The following is a 15,943-nucleotide window of genomic DNA, read 5'->3' on the forward strand; positions in this document are numbered from 1 at the left end:
TAGTACATCTATCGGGCGTGTAAAAATCGCAATATGAAAGCTGATTTTTTACGATACGCTAGCAAGCGTTTATTGCCAATCGTATGAAAATTCAAATTGCTTGAAACAAAATGCCGAGCGACGACGATATACGCCGCGTCGGGCGATGACATTTTTCAAATTACGTCCAGACATTTCGTCTACTTAAAACACAATGCCGGGCGAAATTGACGCTGTTTGTTCAGAGTGGCCATTATTTAGAAATAAAGATGAAAAGAATTAAAACTTTTTTAATTCTCTGCTTTAGCACTTGACTGCTAAAACACGCCCAAAATGTCAAGAAATTAACAAAACAAAAATGTTAAGAAATTAAAATAAAAATTAAAAATTATATGTAAAGAAAAAAAATTTGTTTTTGGATAATATGTTTTCTTTTTTTATACTTAAAAAATTGAACAGCAGCAACCCTTGGGATATCGTCGCAAAATGACGTCGCGTAAATTTCGCTCTTGGCGTTCATCGTGTTCACCTTCATGTAATTATGGGGATTCTATTTTTGACCAGGCGAAGTTCGTCGCGTTTATTTCGCTTCGTCAGGGCATTGTGTTTCAAGCTTTATAGGGGTGTAATTTTCTTTAAAGGGCCAATTAATGGTGACTTATAACCATAAAACCATAACCAGATAAAACAGCTGATCGAACCTACCTTATGGATATCAATGTAATCGATTAATGCTGTCATACCATAACGCTAACGCCATAACCATACCATAAGGGCTAATTAAACTTCCTTAATGGAAGCTGTTTTATCTGGTTATGGTTTTATGGTTATAAGTCACCATTAATTTGCCCATTGTTTACTATTGTTTGTGTGTGTGTACTAATTTTGAGCGATCAGCTGTTAGTTGCGCTACTTGGTAAAGTTTATAATTGAATTTGCCCGTAAAGCGAATTGGTTATTATATTGCACCAGCCAGTTTTTAAATTTGCACGAATTGTTGATTCCTTTTAGGAATGCAAGAACACCAACCTAACTCCAGGTCAGGAGGCATCGCATCTCCTAACTCCGCCAAAACGCTCGAGGGAAGCACAGAAGCCAACCTTGAGACCCATTTTAATTTTCCACTCAACGCTAAAAAGCCCGAAAATATTGCCGTTGAGTCGAGGATGACAACGCACGTCCACTCGTGCAAAATGACAAGACTGGAATGAACTTTTCATATATGACTTTGACAATTCATTGGGACATAGCTTTGCGCTAATCGCTTTGAAGTTCTAATTTGTCGAATTGAAAGTGTGGCGTAAAGTTCTATCTGATGGGGCCCATAGGGTTCTGACATTTCAATTTGTTTATTTGCAAAAAAAAAGTTTGCTCTTCCAGCTCGATAGCATTGTTTACTATATAGTTTGGCAGCTTAAGTGGGGGTTATGTTGCGAATAGAGTGGAAGGCAGTGGACTAGGCAGTCGAATGTCATATAATGAAGGAATGGTGTTCGGAGATTTTTCAAAGTTAAAAAATGATAAAAGCTTTAACATAAATAAAACTATTGTTTTAATAACAACAAAAAGCCATATATATTCTGTATACATAAATTTGTAAAGATTATCTCACTTTAAAATTTGAATTAAATAATCTAAAGTTTTTTTTTGAAACTGAGTCGAGAACTGTGCGTGTGAATGTGCGAATTTTCACCGATCAGCTGTTAGTTGCGCTACAAAATTTACAATGCTCGATAGTTTGCAGAGCTAATTTTAAAAATCTTGCCAAAAATAAACAAAAGAGGATATAAGCAATGGAAGAACATAGGATAAAGAAAACCTCTATGCAAACATTTTTAGAAAAGAGCAAAAACCGTTTGAATCAAATACTGAAACGGCTCAATTGGGATATAGAGAGAGTGAGTTACTTGTCTATGAGTTTATTAGAAAAAATTATATTAAATGAGTTTATATTAAAAAGACTTTGGCAGCAAAAAGCGCTGAGACAATCAATGATCACAAAAATGAAGTACGATCGAGAGAAACTGACCAGGAGCTACCACCAAGCTGTGCCATCAGCAATTCTATAATCACCGGTATATTCTTCTAAGTTCTAAGTTTGTCTTATTCATATTCATATTTCTGTAATAAATTGGCCCTTAGGTGTGGAAAAATTGCGCAAAATAGTCGCAGACGTTGGCAAAGAAATTCCGCACAAGTTCGCGGATTTACAACTGAATTTCACGAGAGATCAGAAACTTGCAATTTACGAGCATGTTGTGGCAAGCACTATAAAATATACAGAGCCAGAATTAGCAGTACCGTAAGCAATGAACCATTTGTAAGCGATTTCTTTATAATATTTCACCTTTTTTTAGTGCGTTTGGAGATAACACGTTGTCATTTGCTGAAATTGTAGCGCAAAAAAAACGCGAGTCGAAAAAACGTCGTCGTCATCGCCAAAGTAAACCCACACACACAGAGGAGGTACGCGCCGTAGTAGACTTACACATGCAGGCATTGCAACAATACCTCAAAGGAAAGCCCCAGAAGCAAGCAAAAGTAACGACTTCATGTTTAGGAGAACGTTTGGAAACTGAAAGGAAATATAAAGACGAAAAAGTCCATCGAAAAATAAGCCCTACGCCTGTGCGACATAGCATTCATAGAGTAAGAAGTAAAAGCCCCCAAAGCAACAGTTGTAAACTACAAAGGTCAAGAAGTCGAAGTAGAAGTTCCATGCTTAAATATTACAAAGATCATGTACGCCAAAGCAGTAGAAGTAAGGAAAGAAAACATCATAATAACCGAAGAGGTCGTAGTAAAGAACAGGTCACAAGATACAATTGCATTCGACGTAGTGAGAGTCCGAAACACACACATAGGCAACCAAATAAAATTGGTAAACGCAATGATAGTGAACGAGTGAGACCTGTTAATCACACGCACAGGCGACGAAGTAGAAGTCGCAAACGCAGTAGCATTTCGCGCAATAGAAGTCCCAATAGCAATCGCTACAGACGGAGTCGAAGTCGCAGTCGTAACCACAGATATGAAACCCATCATCATAAAAGTAAAAGCTACAGACGTGCGAAAGAAAGACACTGAAGCCTTGAAACCTTTTACAAAATATATATGTAAGTAATATTTGCCTGTATCTGAAAATTCTATGAAATACGACCACTTATAACTCAGCCGTTTTGATCCGGAAAAACATAAGCTGGTCGGCAAGAACTTGCTTGAAGTAAACTATACAAAGCTGTGTGTGCCACATAGTAAGACTTTGATTTGAATGATATAACAGATTTAACTCTTATTTATCCAGATTAAATTCTATGGAACCGACGCCTCCAACTGCAACTTTTTAATGGTCAGACCCTGTTTAAACTGAAAGTTTCTTTGCACATTTTTAGAGGGTTGTGATAATTCTTTGAGTGCTCGGGACGAAGTATATACTGTTAAAGCAGAATAAGCATATAAACTTAATACGTATTTCTACATTACAAATTGGTCAAGCGGTGGCAGTTTTCTAAGTAATTTTTCTAGATTGCCTTTATCAATTCCAAAGTTTATTGTAACATCCAAATTTATCTTTTACTTGGTTGATACGCGAGTACGTTTATTCCAATGGAAATTCAAGCCATAATTCTTGACACGCTCCTTTTTTGGTTTCTCTTCGCCATCAATAAACCAACGCCAGTCATTGCGTTCACAGTGTTCAATTGCTTCTTCCTTTGAACTAAACTCCACTTGCATATTGGATAGGGGATCGCCGCTGTAAAATTTAAATACTTGTAATGAATAAAGAAAAACGTTTCATTATGTAGCTTACGATGAAGTCCAACCCATTAAGGGATTTTCCCACCGTTCACGGTTATCGAATTCAATTTGCCAATGATGGATGTTATCAGTACCACTTTGCATAACATTTTTGGGTGGTATATGTATGCGTACACGTCGAGTTTTAACATGCTCCTCTGGTACTCCGGAAATAGGGCTCAAATCTACTTTTGAAGGTACAGTGATAGCTCCGCTGAGTTTTTGCTTTCGCTCAACTTCTTCGGGCCGTGCAATAGCTGTGGAAACTTCAAGTTGTGGAGGCTCGCGTGCTCCTACAGCAGTCATGGTGCGACTGCAGGTGGCGATAGTCTTAGCGCTATGGAAAACGAAACATTAAGTTAGTTGTTGTGGAAACTACTCAAAATTAAAGAAGTATTTACCACTGTGCACCTTGAGGAGTTTTTGCAAATATTTGACGCAGTAAAGACATATTTTTTGGAATAAATTAATGAAATCCTCGATTATTACATAAAAATTTTATTTTGCCTATGCGAAAGTTTGACTGTCACTGAAGGTATACCAAACTAACATTTGTTGTTGTATGTACACTGAGTAACAGCTGAGTACGAAACAGAGTTGCTCTTTTTTGACAGCGGGATTGTCAAATGGTTGCTTCTTTGTTTACAATTTTTTTTTTGCAAAACAAATTTTATTCTGATTAAAAGAAAATCTTTAAATATAATGGATGCTGTTGTACTGGATAATGGCGCATACACCGCAAAGGTCGGACTATCAAATCAAGACGATCCAATAGTTGTGCCCAATTGCATCATGAAAGCAAAAGCTGAGCGCCGACGCGCATTCATTGGTGGTCAAATAGACGAGTGTCGTGACGCTTCGGGCCTCTTTTTTATACTCTGCTTCCAGAAAGGTTACCTTCTCAATTGGGATATACAAAAAACTGTGTGGGACCACATATTTAGTAATGAGGGAACTGGTGTTTCGCTAGAGGATCGGCCGATTGTTATAACTGAGCCACAACTAAACTTTCCCAGCATACAAGAAGCTATGGTAGAAATACTGTTTGAGGAATATCATTGTGCAGGTGTACATAAGTGTACAACAGCTGAATTGGCTGCTTATAATTATGCAGCTGAAAGTGAAGAAAGTCCACTTCAAGCTCTAAATTGTGTTGTTATAGATGTTGGCTACAGTTTCACACATGTGGTGCCATTCGTACGCGGTCGTCGTGTAGAGCGTGGTATACGTCGCATCGAAGTGGGCGGTAAAGTGCTAACAAATCATCTTAAAGAGCTTATATCCTATCGGCATTTAAACATGATGGATGAGTCTTATGTTGTAAATGAAATAAAAGAGGACGTTTGTTTTGTATCAAAGGATTTTAAAGATGATATGCGCGTGCATACATCTGCTGAAAAACGTGCTGAAGTTGTAGTCGAGTATGTTTTACCCGATTTCACTGCAGTCAAACGTGGTTTTATACGTAATAAAGAAAAGAAAGACGACGACAACGACGAAGTACAAAGCAAAGAGGCAGATGATGGAGGCGATCAACAATATGTACGTCTTTGCAATGAACGCTTTACCGTGCCGGAACTCTTATTCAATCCAAGTGATGTGGGTATTCAGCAAATAGGTATACCGGAAGCTGTAATCGATTGCCTAAAGGATTGTCCGATCTATTCACACAGCGAGTTGCTGCGTAATATACTTATAATTGGCGGAAGCTCGCTTTTTCCAGGCTTTATACCACGTTTGAAAGCCGAAATACGCGCGTTAGCACCTGACGATTTGGAGGTGTCGCTAATTTTTCCCGAAGATCCTATCTCTTATGGCTGGTATGGTGGGAAAGAGTTGGCGTGCAGTGATGGCTTCAAAGATATGCTGCTTACAAGGGACGATTATGAAGAGAGTGGTTATTCGGCATATAATGGAAAATAAATTGCTTATACATGAGAAACACCTGGAATATGTTTTTAAGTTAATCACATTGGCATATATTCGATAAGTGTGATTTGCTTCTCTGTTTAAAGCGTTCAAAGGGGCGCTTTTACATCAAGTCATTAAATTATATGAACAATAAAACATAATCTTGGAACTAGCACTTAATCAATTTTTTAAACTAATTTACATATATCATAATTTAGCTCGAGTTTATGTAGCAAAACTGCTGACATTTGCATAATGTAATTTGCTAAACAATCCTTAATTGCATAATTTATTAGAACGTCCTTCTGCTGCCAAAACTTATTAGAAACTAAATGATTCGCCACATCCACAGGTGCCTTTAATATTGGGATTATGAAAAACAAATTCGCTGGATAGCTTGGATTCAACGAAATCCATTTCTGTACCTGTAAAAAAATAATGGGCTATAAGAAACGTCACGAAGTAGATAAACAATGTGAAAATAAAAACAACGTATATCGTTATATAATTAAAGCAGCACTGTCTAGCAAATTCTTACCAAGCAAAGACAATTGCGCCTTCTTATCAATAAACACTTTGATACCGTCTTGCACCACTTCTTCGTCGAATTTATCTGTAAAATATATATTTCCTTATTTTAAATAAATTAGCTATATATATTTAAGTTCTAATTACCTTTCTCTTTGGCATAATCCAGCGTATATGAGAGTCCATTACAACCCCGCTGTCGCACTCCCACTTTCAAACCTGACTGTATTTATGGGCAAATAAGTATTTTGCTTAAATCAACTCCCGTATTACTATACTCACAAACTCTGGCTTATCTTTTAGCAACTCTTTGATACGATTCACAGCTGCTGTTGTCTGAAAATGAAGATTCCGTTAAATTTATTTAACAGCTACAAGTTGGATAATTTCATCACTGCCGCATTAGAATGCTTACCAATGTTAAGGCAGCGCGCGTGGGTATTAATTTTCTTCCTTTGAGCGCACGCACTGTCGCTGTAGCCACCACTTTTGTTGACATCGCTAATTATTTTGCAATATATCTTTATATGAATTGTACTTATATATTCTGTTAGTGCGTACTTGCAACTTTATTATTCATAACAGAAAATTTTCTTATTTGTTTCTTTCATAATCGGCTTGACACATTGACCACAGCTGTTTTTGATATGCGTTGCCAACACTTAAAATTATTATATTTTACCACCGAGTGGCAGCACTCGAAAACAAAAACATGTGTATTTGACAGCAATAACAACAATTACAAATCTTGTAAATTTTGGTAGCTCTGTTTTTTGCGTTTGCTTTTTTGGATTTGCAGAATCTTCTCTGGGATTGTGATCATTGTGGACTATTAAGGTGCACCGTGTTTGTGATATCAAATATACAACTACAATACTTTGAAAATATACATATATATCGCGTGGGATAATAGAAATACGTGAAATTTAACAAATTCAGAGTATCAAGTGTGAGACAAAATTGATTTGGACATCGCAGAAATTGCTTGTGTATATATTTGTTTGATAGTCGTGATTTGGAGCGAGCTACATATACTTACATACATTCTTATTAGCGCTCCCACATCCTCACCGCCGCGTTTATCATTGTCATGTGTAATGACTCGTGCTTGCTTTGTGTTATTTATGCGCGTTTTGTATTATTTTTTTTAGTGAAGCTACTTAAATCTCGTATTCCCACAATATATAAAATTGTCGCGGCCGCTATCGTTTCGGTTTTGGAAGAGTGGAAGTGCCGATAGCATTAGGACGCGCTTATACACTTATGTGAAAACAATTTGTATATAAAAAAAAAAAAATAAATGTAAGGCGCGATAACCTCCGAAGAGATCTAAGGCCGAGCTTCTCTTCCAATTTGCGTCGTGCTCCTCTTGATTTTCCCTACAAATTGGCCGGACGGGACCTACATGCTTTATGCCGACTCCGAACGGCATCTGAAAGGCAGATGAGTTTTCACTGAGAGCTTTTCATGGCAGAAATACACCCGGAGCGCTTGCCAAACACTGCCGAGGGGCGACTCCGCTTAGAAAAATTTTCTTCTAATTGAAAAATCTTATTTCTAAAATTTTGATGTTGCTTTGCCCGTGGTTTGAACCCAGGGCATACGGTGTGGTAGGCGGAGCACGCTACCATCACACCACGGTGGTATATACACACGTAAAAAACTATAACAAACTGTTCATAAACAGATGAATATACATATGTACAGTTGGTCGTAAAATAATCGTAGCTGTCGTAAGAATATTACTTCTTACTGACTTAATTGGCACCAATTGGTAACACGAAAGGAATTGAAATCGTTTTCCACTTGTTCCGGTCATCGGAGTGGGGCCGCCCTTCCTCAGATGCTGTAACTTCCGCGCTTTTATTCGCTGGATTATGTTTATAAGTACATGCATATACTTTATACCATTCCGTACGCGATTCTAAAATTTCTGCACAACCACTACATTTGCTTCAGTTACCGACAATCGGCAGTTGACACGATTTCCGTTTATTGATGATACAAAAATAAATCCGATCAATTGGTTTGGCGAATTTTTAAATACGCAAATTGTCAAGCTAGTGCAACTAGTAGTTGTTGTTGTTGTTGTAGCAATGCTTCGCCCCACCTAACAGCCGCGACCGATCACAAATTGTCAGCAATATCCTCTAACGGGAGTCCAAGGAAACTTGCCGTTTCAACAGGGGTGGACCATAAGGAAAGGGGTGTTAGAGGCGTTGGTCCCACATTACAATTAAAGAGATGGTTGGTGTCATGTGGGGACACATTGCAAGCGGGGCATACATTTTGTATGTCGGGGTTGATTCTGGATAGGTAAGAGTTCAACCTGTTACAGTATCCAGAACGAAGTTGAGCAAGAGTGACACGCGTTTCCCTGGGGAGTGTGCGTTCCTCTTCTGCGAGTTTTGGATACTTTTCTTTAAGTACTGGATTCACCGGGCAATTCCCGGCATAAAGGTCCGACGCCTGTTTATGGAGTTCACCAAGGACCTGCCTGTGTTTTTTCGCTTCATACGGCTGGGTTTTCAGGTGCCGTATTTCCTCAAAATGCTTACGGAGATGACTCCTTAAGCCCCTAGGCGGTGCTGGTTCATCAATCAGATGTCTGTTGGGATGCTCAGGTTTCTGGGTATTCAACAGGAACTGTTTGGTCAGCATCTCATTTCTCTCCCTGATGGGGAGTATTCTCGCCTCATTATGCAGATGGTGTTCTGGGCACATAAGAAGACAGCCCGTGGCAATTCTGAGAGCAGCCCCCCCCCCCCCTCCTTCCCCCCCTTAGTGGAACTGGTATTAGGGCTGTTTTCTCCATATCCGGTTACGCTGACCGATCGAAATTGCTTGACGACCGCATAGGTCCCATACATTAAAAAAGGCCAATAAACACCTAAATATGTATGTATATAAAGTAACCACGTTGCTTTGAATACCTTAAAATTCTTTTAGCTATGGCGGTTCACGCCTCCACTACACAGACTGTATGTACACATGAGCGCCAGAATGCTCCAACTAGCTAGTGGCATTGTTGTTGGATTATATCTTTATTTGAATTGAAATTTATTACACTTTTCGAAAACATTCTGTTATTGTTGCCGACTGAATCGGTAGGATGGCTGCTAGCGCTGTGCTCAGCGGAATTTCGTTAAGGCGGCGAGTGCCATGCGCTACATTTATTTATGCTCTGAAGACTTTTTTGTTTTATAAATCTTTTCAAAGCAGGAAAAAAACAAATTAAAAGAAAGCGTAAAATGTGTACAAGTGAGTGTTAAGACAGCAACTGGTGTCAAGCCTTTATGCTTATGCTTATAAACAAAAACTTTAAATAACACAAACTAAAACAAATAAAAATAATATAATAATAGTGACTTATAAATACGTTTTAAAACTCAACAATCGCATTTTGCTGTTAAACAAATCTACAGACATCATGGATTTCGACACAGAAAATGAAAATGAAGTGCTGTGTGAGAAAATCATTAGCGACATGCAAGCAGTTTTCCTTAAGGATCCAGAGCTGTAAGTACCTAAATACATACATACATGATATTTAAATTTGGACTTTGTTTTTCATTAGCGGCAAAGTAGGGAATTTGGGCAATACCTCTACGGATTTATGTATGTGCAATTTATTAATCATCTTAATATATAAAAAACACGTGTCACAACATTTTTGGGCGCGATGGACTCCTAAACCACTGAACCGATTTTGAATTTGTTTAGCACCCCGTGTGTAATTTGATCTAACTTGAGAGATAGGATAGGTTATATCTCAGTTTATAGTCGCAATATTATTTTATTGCAAATTTTTTTATTTGTTTATACGTAATAATAAATGTTGCGTATACGCAGTGGCACTCATATTTTCAGGTGCGGATATACTTCCGCCTAATTCCTTGGTGTTTAATTAAACAACCTGCTTATCAGAGCTGGGTAAATTCAATTCCATTACATTACCCATTACATTCGTCAGTAATTGGAAAAAGTAATCAATTCCTTTCCTCCACGGCAAAGGAATTGATTACATTTCAATTCCTCAAAAAAAAAAAAATACCAAAAGTAATTTCGTTTTTTGAGGCTCAAGTACAAAAAATTTTTTGCTTGTAATTGAAAAAAAAAATACTTTGCTCAAATGTAATTTCTGCCCCAGTACTTTCGAAAGGAATTGCAAATGTAATTGAAAATTTTCTAATTACATTACAAGGAATTGAAAAAGTACTTTCGAATTTCCCATTCCATTCCTCAAAGGAATTGCGAAAGTAATTGAAAAACTACAAGTGTATAGGAACTTACGCGGATTGATGTGGGTGACTTTTCGGGTCACACTTTTCATTATTTCATCAGATTTTTCTTTTGAGTGGTAACTGGTAAGGGATCTCCTCTCCTTCCTCCGCTATCAAAGGGTAGAGGCTATAGGTAATGTTCCGGAAAACTTTTTTCTCGTATTCTTGATCTTTTCATCCATCAATAGTTGTCTCTTCTGAACCATATTGTAATAAATAATATTAAAGTAGACAATGACAAATCGTCCGTATAAACGTATAAAACCTCAGAAGCATTTGAGGTGAAGTGTAGCTAAGGTATAGCGGCACCAGGTGCTACTAAATTTCTCAATGCCAAATGCTTCTTAATATTTAAAAGTTTGCGTAGAAATGATGCATCGCTTCGCCTCCTTGTTTGAAAAGTTTAGTGGTCAGATGTTCTTCTGTGCCTCATTGATTTTAAGTCGGGATATTTGCATTTCCACCTCCTCACAGTACGATGTTGTCCTCGCTTTTGGCAATAAGGCGTTACGCAAAATTTGTGAGTTTTTAAGTAATGGTATCCCCATTATTCCAGGGGCTGAAACTGTTATTCCTTTTATAATATAAGTCCTTGAAAAACTATTAATTTTGGACTTTAAACATATTTGGATGAAGAAAAAAATTATTTTTGGGGTTTTTATTTTTTGAGTCCGATAGAACTAGTTAAACTCGGACTTTTAAAAATAAAAGTCCCGATATAAAAGTTACATCAAGACTTTTATTTTTTAAGGCCGAAATAAAAGTCCCGCTTTATAACGAAGAAACGACTTATCCGAATTAAAAAAATTTGGTACCAATCGATTATCCTGGATTCCTAAAATTTAAAACCTTATGGACTTTTGAAAATTTCTGTTAATAATACTAGAAATTTATCACTCCGGAAGTACTGATGGCCTTACCACAGTATGGGGCGCTGCTAGGGTTCTTTCCCCGTACATAATACTGAACCGCTCAGCCCGCCCTGTCGGGTAGGTTGTCGTGCGACCAAGATGAACGACTCATTATCTAATTGAAATAAGGACGACGATAATGGGAGGGCTGAGTCACAAGCGAAAGATGACAAAAACGCATTAAGCGATGCGTTGGACTCGGGGAGCGAGAGTAGGGCTGATTCAATGAACTTCGTGTTGGAAAAGCATACAAATGAAAACGGAGTAGAAGAGTAGAGGAGGGTACTGGGCAGAGGAAGTAAGAGAGCCCTGTCGCAGTACCGAGCAGCACTAAGAGTTGTCCAACGCCTGGGAGCAGTGGTCGACCCAACAGAAAAGGATATCGATGAATGGGCTCATGAGGCGGTAGAAGTAGGCCCAAGCAGTTCAAAAGGTTTGCTGCGAGAAACTCTCGGCACTGCAACCGGTACGAGGTGGAATAACTTTGGCATTGGCAAGAGTCTGAGCGGACTCAGTCCCAGAGCCGCGAGGCAGGGCAGCCGCATAGACAAGATAAGTAGGCCTAAAGCTGTAAGACAGATGGCCCCAATAGCGAGATAGCAACTACCTCGAAAGCTGCAAGTCATAGGAAGGACATCACCTGAAAGGTGGAGATCTGTAGAAAGGGAGCTTATTTGCTTAATGCTTAAGATGATAACGGAATAACCACGTAAGCCCTGGTGTGAAGATGATAGTGTCCGCATCACGAACATGATGTGGCTGGAGGAAGTGGTTCCAAACCTCCAAAGCCAAGACGCGAACGCTAAGTTCGAGGTGGTGGATAAAGCGCAAATCTCCACGGTAACAAATCTCCACGGTAACAAATCTCCACGGTAATATACCGGCACAGGATTGGACATTGGGATCTATACATTGATTTCCATTGTGCTGCAATATCACCAGGCTCAGCGCTATGATTCGAGCTCACCTGATATATGTTTAAAAATTAATTAAAAGATTCTGTAAAGTCCTTATCTAACCCAAAAAAACACAATAATAACACAGGCCGACAGCATCTTTGACCCAGAAACCGGACTATATATTTTCGAAGGATTTTCATGCTATGAGTCGAAATCTGGCCTCAAAATTTCTCTATCAGCTCTGGTTTTCGAGATATCCTAACCTAAAAGTGCCTAACCCCTAGAAACCCCCCCTACCACACCACAAAATTTCAAAATGCGATATCTCAGAGAAAAATATTTAAGCAAACTCAACGCCATTTGAAAGAAGAAGACTTGTATTTAAAGATGGCATCCTTTAATATTGGTGAAAGAAAACATCTGCAAGATTACATAACCTCAAATATGGGCAAAAACGGTGTTTTTTGCACTTTTAGGTTAGGATATCTCGAAAACCAGAGCTGATAGAGCAATTCTAAACCTTCAGAGCATCATAAACCTTCGAAAATATAAAGTCCGGTATCTGGGTCTGAATGTTGGTTAAATTTTGTCGGCCTGTGTAATTTATCCATCGCCTTTGGCGATACAACTCTTGTGACTCGAAGAGATGCGTGAGCGGTTTTTGCCGGTATTTTTTAATGCCCGGAGTTTTTAATTCCCCGGATGAGGTGAACATAGACACAAACACGACGTGTGACCCGTTACAATCACCGCACAGAGGTTGAAGAAGCCATGAAAAGAGCCAAACCTTCTAATTCAATAGGTCCAAATGGAGTAGTCATGCCAATGCTAAAACATCTTGGCACTGAGGAAGAAAGCTATCTGACGCACGTTTTCGAGCCTGGGAAACCGGCTAACGAAGGTGAGTTATAACGACCGGTATTACTCTGTTCGCCAGTAGCGAAGACATTAGAAACCTTCCTGCTCCGTTTAGTGCGAATATTCGCCTAGCCACTCGTCAGCATGGCTTCCGCAAAATATATAGCACTACCAGCACTGTCAAAAGCTTTTGACACAGTCAACCACGGTACTATACTCCAAGATATAGAAGATTCACCCTTTCCCCTTTGTATAAAAACATAAACTGCAAATTATCCGAACCTAGCCGGCCAAATCCACGGTCACTGTTTTGCGACGTGGAATATTGGACGTTGACGTCAATGGTGTTGCGTTACCGATTGTCAGCCATTAAAATATCTTAGGAGCAACATTCGGTCACACTCTCACCTTCAAGAAGTATGCCATCGAAGTTGTATCTAAAGTACAAATCCGCAACAAAATTCTCAAGTCGTTTGCCAGTAGCACTTGGGGAAAAGATGAAGAAGCATTGCTAGCCACGTACAAAGCAATTGGCCGGCCATTCAACAGAAAATCTAAACTACGATGATACAATCTTACCATAACCCTCCTCATATATGGCGAGAAGAAATGAATTGCAAGTCACTGAAGGCAGTGCTTGTGTTTTAAAAACATTTTCTTATGGTCCAAAAAGTTACAATGGCTTCATAAGATCACCACTTGAATCGCAAAAATATTTTTTACACTAAGAATTCTTCAATTACTTTTGCAATTCCTTTGAGGAATGGGAAATTCGAAAGTACTTTTTCCATTCCTTGTAATGTAATTGGAAAATTTTCAATTACATTTCCAAAGTACTTGGGCAGAAATTACATTTGAACAAAGTATTTTTTCTCAATTACAAACAAAAATTTTTTTGTACTTGAGCCTCAAAAAACGAAATTACTTTTGGTATTTTTTTTTTTGAGGAATTGAAATGTAATCAATTCCTTTGTTGTGGAGGAAAGGAATTGATTACTTTCCTCAAGTACATGTAATGGGGAATCGACGGGTACTGATTACCTAAAGTAATCATTACTAACCAGCTCTGCTGCTTATCAATAAAAATATTATAGCACATCACCAGGCCCGCGGGGGGGGGGGGGGGGGGGGGGAGGCTTCTGAGGGGTACCGCGATATAGAGGTACTATGACATTTTTTTTAATTCAGGAAAGTCTTTAGTTGTTCCATGTGGAATTTTTAAGCCGAATTTCAAAAGCAACGAAAATCCGCATTTTGTTTTAATATTATAGTGAAGTGTGAAAAATAAAAATCTATATATATATATAAAAAAAAAAAAAAAAAGAAAGGCTAAAATGTGTGTTAGTTAGGCGCCGGTGTTTGAAGAGATGCGCCGGTCGATTTTGTTCAAACTTTCACACAAGTTGCGTAAACCTAACGAGGTTTGGTTGCGATCGACGTACAGGGCCTCGAGATATAGGCCAAAACGTGGGTCAGCGAATGCTTAGACAGTGTTTATACAATATTTATTTTATTTATTTATTCATTTATTTACAGTCTTGTAGACTTAATTTCTTAAATTTCTAAAATTACACTTATGAGATCTCTTTATGTTATTGCATTTGATTTTTGTGTTTACATCATTAAATTATCTAAAAGGCATTGTTTTGCAGTAGTTGAACAATAATTTCTTAAATTGATTGCTATTTCGACATTGTTTTATATCATTTGGTAGCTCGTTGTATTCTCTTATTCCATCGTAATATATATTTTTTTGTCGAATTCCGATCTTACAGCTGGCAAATGAAAATTGTTTCTATTTCTCGTTTGATAAGCATAGATCTCATTATTATATAACACGCGGTCGTTCAAATATGTCGGCAGCTTACCTAGTTTGATATTATGTATAAATTTTAAAGTGTAATAAACAGTGAGTTGTTTTACACTCAACCAATTTAGGCTATTAAGCATTTCATGTATTGGAGTGCCATATCGTTTTTTGAGGATGAACCGCATAGCTTTATTTTGCTTCACCTGTAGTTTTGTAATGCTCGAGTCAGCTAACGTAAATAAAATTGTAGGGCAATATATGAAGTGCGGTTCTACAATAGACCTATAGACCATTATTTTGTAATATTTGCTCACGTGCTTGCACGTTCGGAACATAAATCCATTTTTTTTTATATTTTTGCCTCTATATATTTCAGATGCCCATCGAACTTGAGTTTCTCATCAATTATTACTCCTAGGTATTTCATTTCATCAACTCTTTGTATAGTACTATTTGCCATTTTTAGGGTAATATTGCCTTCTGTTATTTTTCTCCTCATGATCATCCATTTTGTTTTTTCAATATTTAGTTTTAACTTATTTTGGCACAACCACTTATATATAGCATCCAAATCCGCTTGCATTTTGGACACAGCTTCTATCTCCGTTGGACAGCTTATTGTCAATAATGCATCATCTGCGAAAAGTCGTATGTTGCAATGGCTAAGACAGTTTTTAATATCGTTTATGTAAATAATGAACAAAATTGCTGCAAGTACAGATCCCTGCGGTAGACCTATTTCAACATCAATTTCGGGCGACTGTGCATTTCTGATTACTGTTTTTTGTTTTCTTCCAGTAAGGTAGATTTTAAACCAATCAAGAGCCGTATTTCGTACTCCTATTCTTTTTAGCTTCTCAACAGGATAACCCTGTCAATTGTTTCGAATGCTCTTTTTAGGTCTAGGAAGACCGAAACTGTTATTAGTTTTTTTGACATGGCTTCTTTCCATTCCGTTATTACCAA

The 15,943-nt window shown here is 38.0% G+C and overlaps 4 protein-coding genes across 7 annotated transcripts in view; 2 read left to right on the plus strand and 2 right to left on the minus strand.

Moving 5' to 3' along the window:
• The first annotated feature begins 1,678 nt into the window (after positions 1-1,678).
• LOC137248881 (protein prenyltransferase alpha subunit repeat-containing protein 1-like) overlaps positions 1,679-15,943 on the plus strand; it is a 53,349-nt gene continuing 39,084 nt past the window's right edge. Inside the window, exons 1-5 of one of the 4 annotated variants that reach the window (XM_067779853.1) lie at positions 1,679-1,877; positions 1,940-2,054; positions 2,122-2,281; positions 2,337-3,095; positions 3,284-3,670. In XM_067779853.1, coding sequence (XP_067635954.1) covers positions 1,773-1,877; positions 1,940-2,054; positions 2,122-2,281; positions 2,337-3,066 — 1,110 coding nt within the window. In that variant the 5' untranslated portion in view covers positions 1,679-1,772 and the 3' untranslated portion in view covers positions 3,067-3,095; positions 3,284-3,670. Of the gene's footprint in view, positions 1,878-1,939; positions 2,055-2,121; positions 2,282-2,336; positions 3,096-3,153; positions 3,262-3,283; positions 3,671-9,140; positions 9,736-15,943 lie in introns of those variants that run through there. The other 3 variants (XM_067779852.1, XM_067779851.1, XM_067779850.1) reach the window with 3 other exon arrangements.
• Positions 3,484-4,337, minus strand: ND-18 (NADH:ubiquinone oxidoreductase subunit 18). Its single transcript, XM_067779854.1, has 3 exons — positions 4,179-4,337; positions 3,791-4,114; positions 3,484-3,733 (listed from the first exon to the last, which is right to left on the minus strand). The coding sequence occupies exons 1-3, from the start codon at positions 4,226-4,228 to the stop codon at positions 3,553-3,555; spliced, it is 555 nt and encodes a 184-aa protein (XP_067635955.1). The 5' UTR covers positions 4,229-4,337; the 3' UTR covers positions 3,484-3,552.
• Positions 4,341-5,868, plus strand: Arp6 (Actin-related protein 6). The gene has a single exon (XM_067779849.1). It carries the CDS (start codon positions 4,480-4,482, stop codon positions 5,698-5,700), a length of 1,221 nt encoding a protein of 406 aa, XP_067635950.1. The 5' UTR covers positions 4,341-4,479; the 3' UTR covers positions 5,701-5,868.
• On the minus strand, positions 5,729-6,852 carry MagR (Iron-sulfur cluster assembly 1 homolog MagR). The gene is made up of 5 exons (XM_067779855.1): positions 6,632-6,852; positions 6,499-6,552; positions 6,364-6,439; positions 6,227-6,301; positions 5,729-6,113 (listed from the first exon to the last, which is right to left on the minus strand). Exons 1-5 carry the CDS (start codon positions 6,713-6,715, stop codon positions 6,010-6,012), a joined length of 393 nt encoding a protein of 130 aa, XP_067635956.1. The 5' UTR covers positions 6,716-6,852; the 3' UTR covers positions 5,729-6,009.

The sequence above is a fragment of the Eurosta solidaginis genome, chromosome 4 (genome assembly GCF_040869045.1).
Source record: "Eurosta solidaginis isolate ZX-2024a chromosome 4, ASM4086904v1, whole genome shotgun sequence".
Lineage (NCBI taxonomy): Eukaryota > Metazoa > Arthropoda > Insecta > Diptera > Tephritidae > Eurosta > Eurosta solidaginis.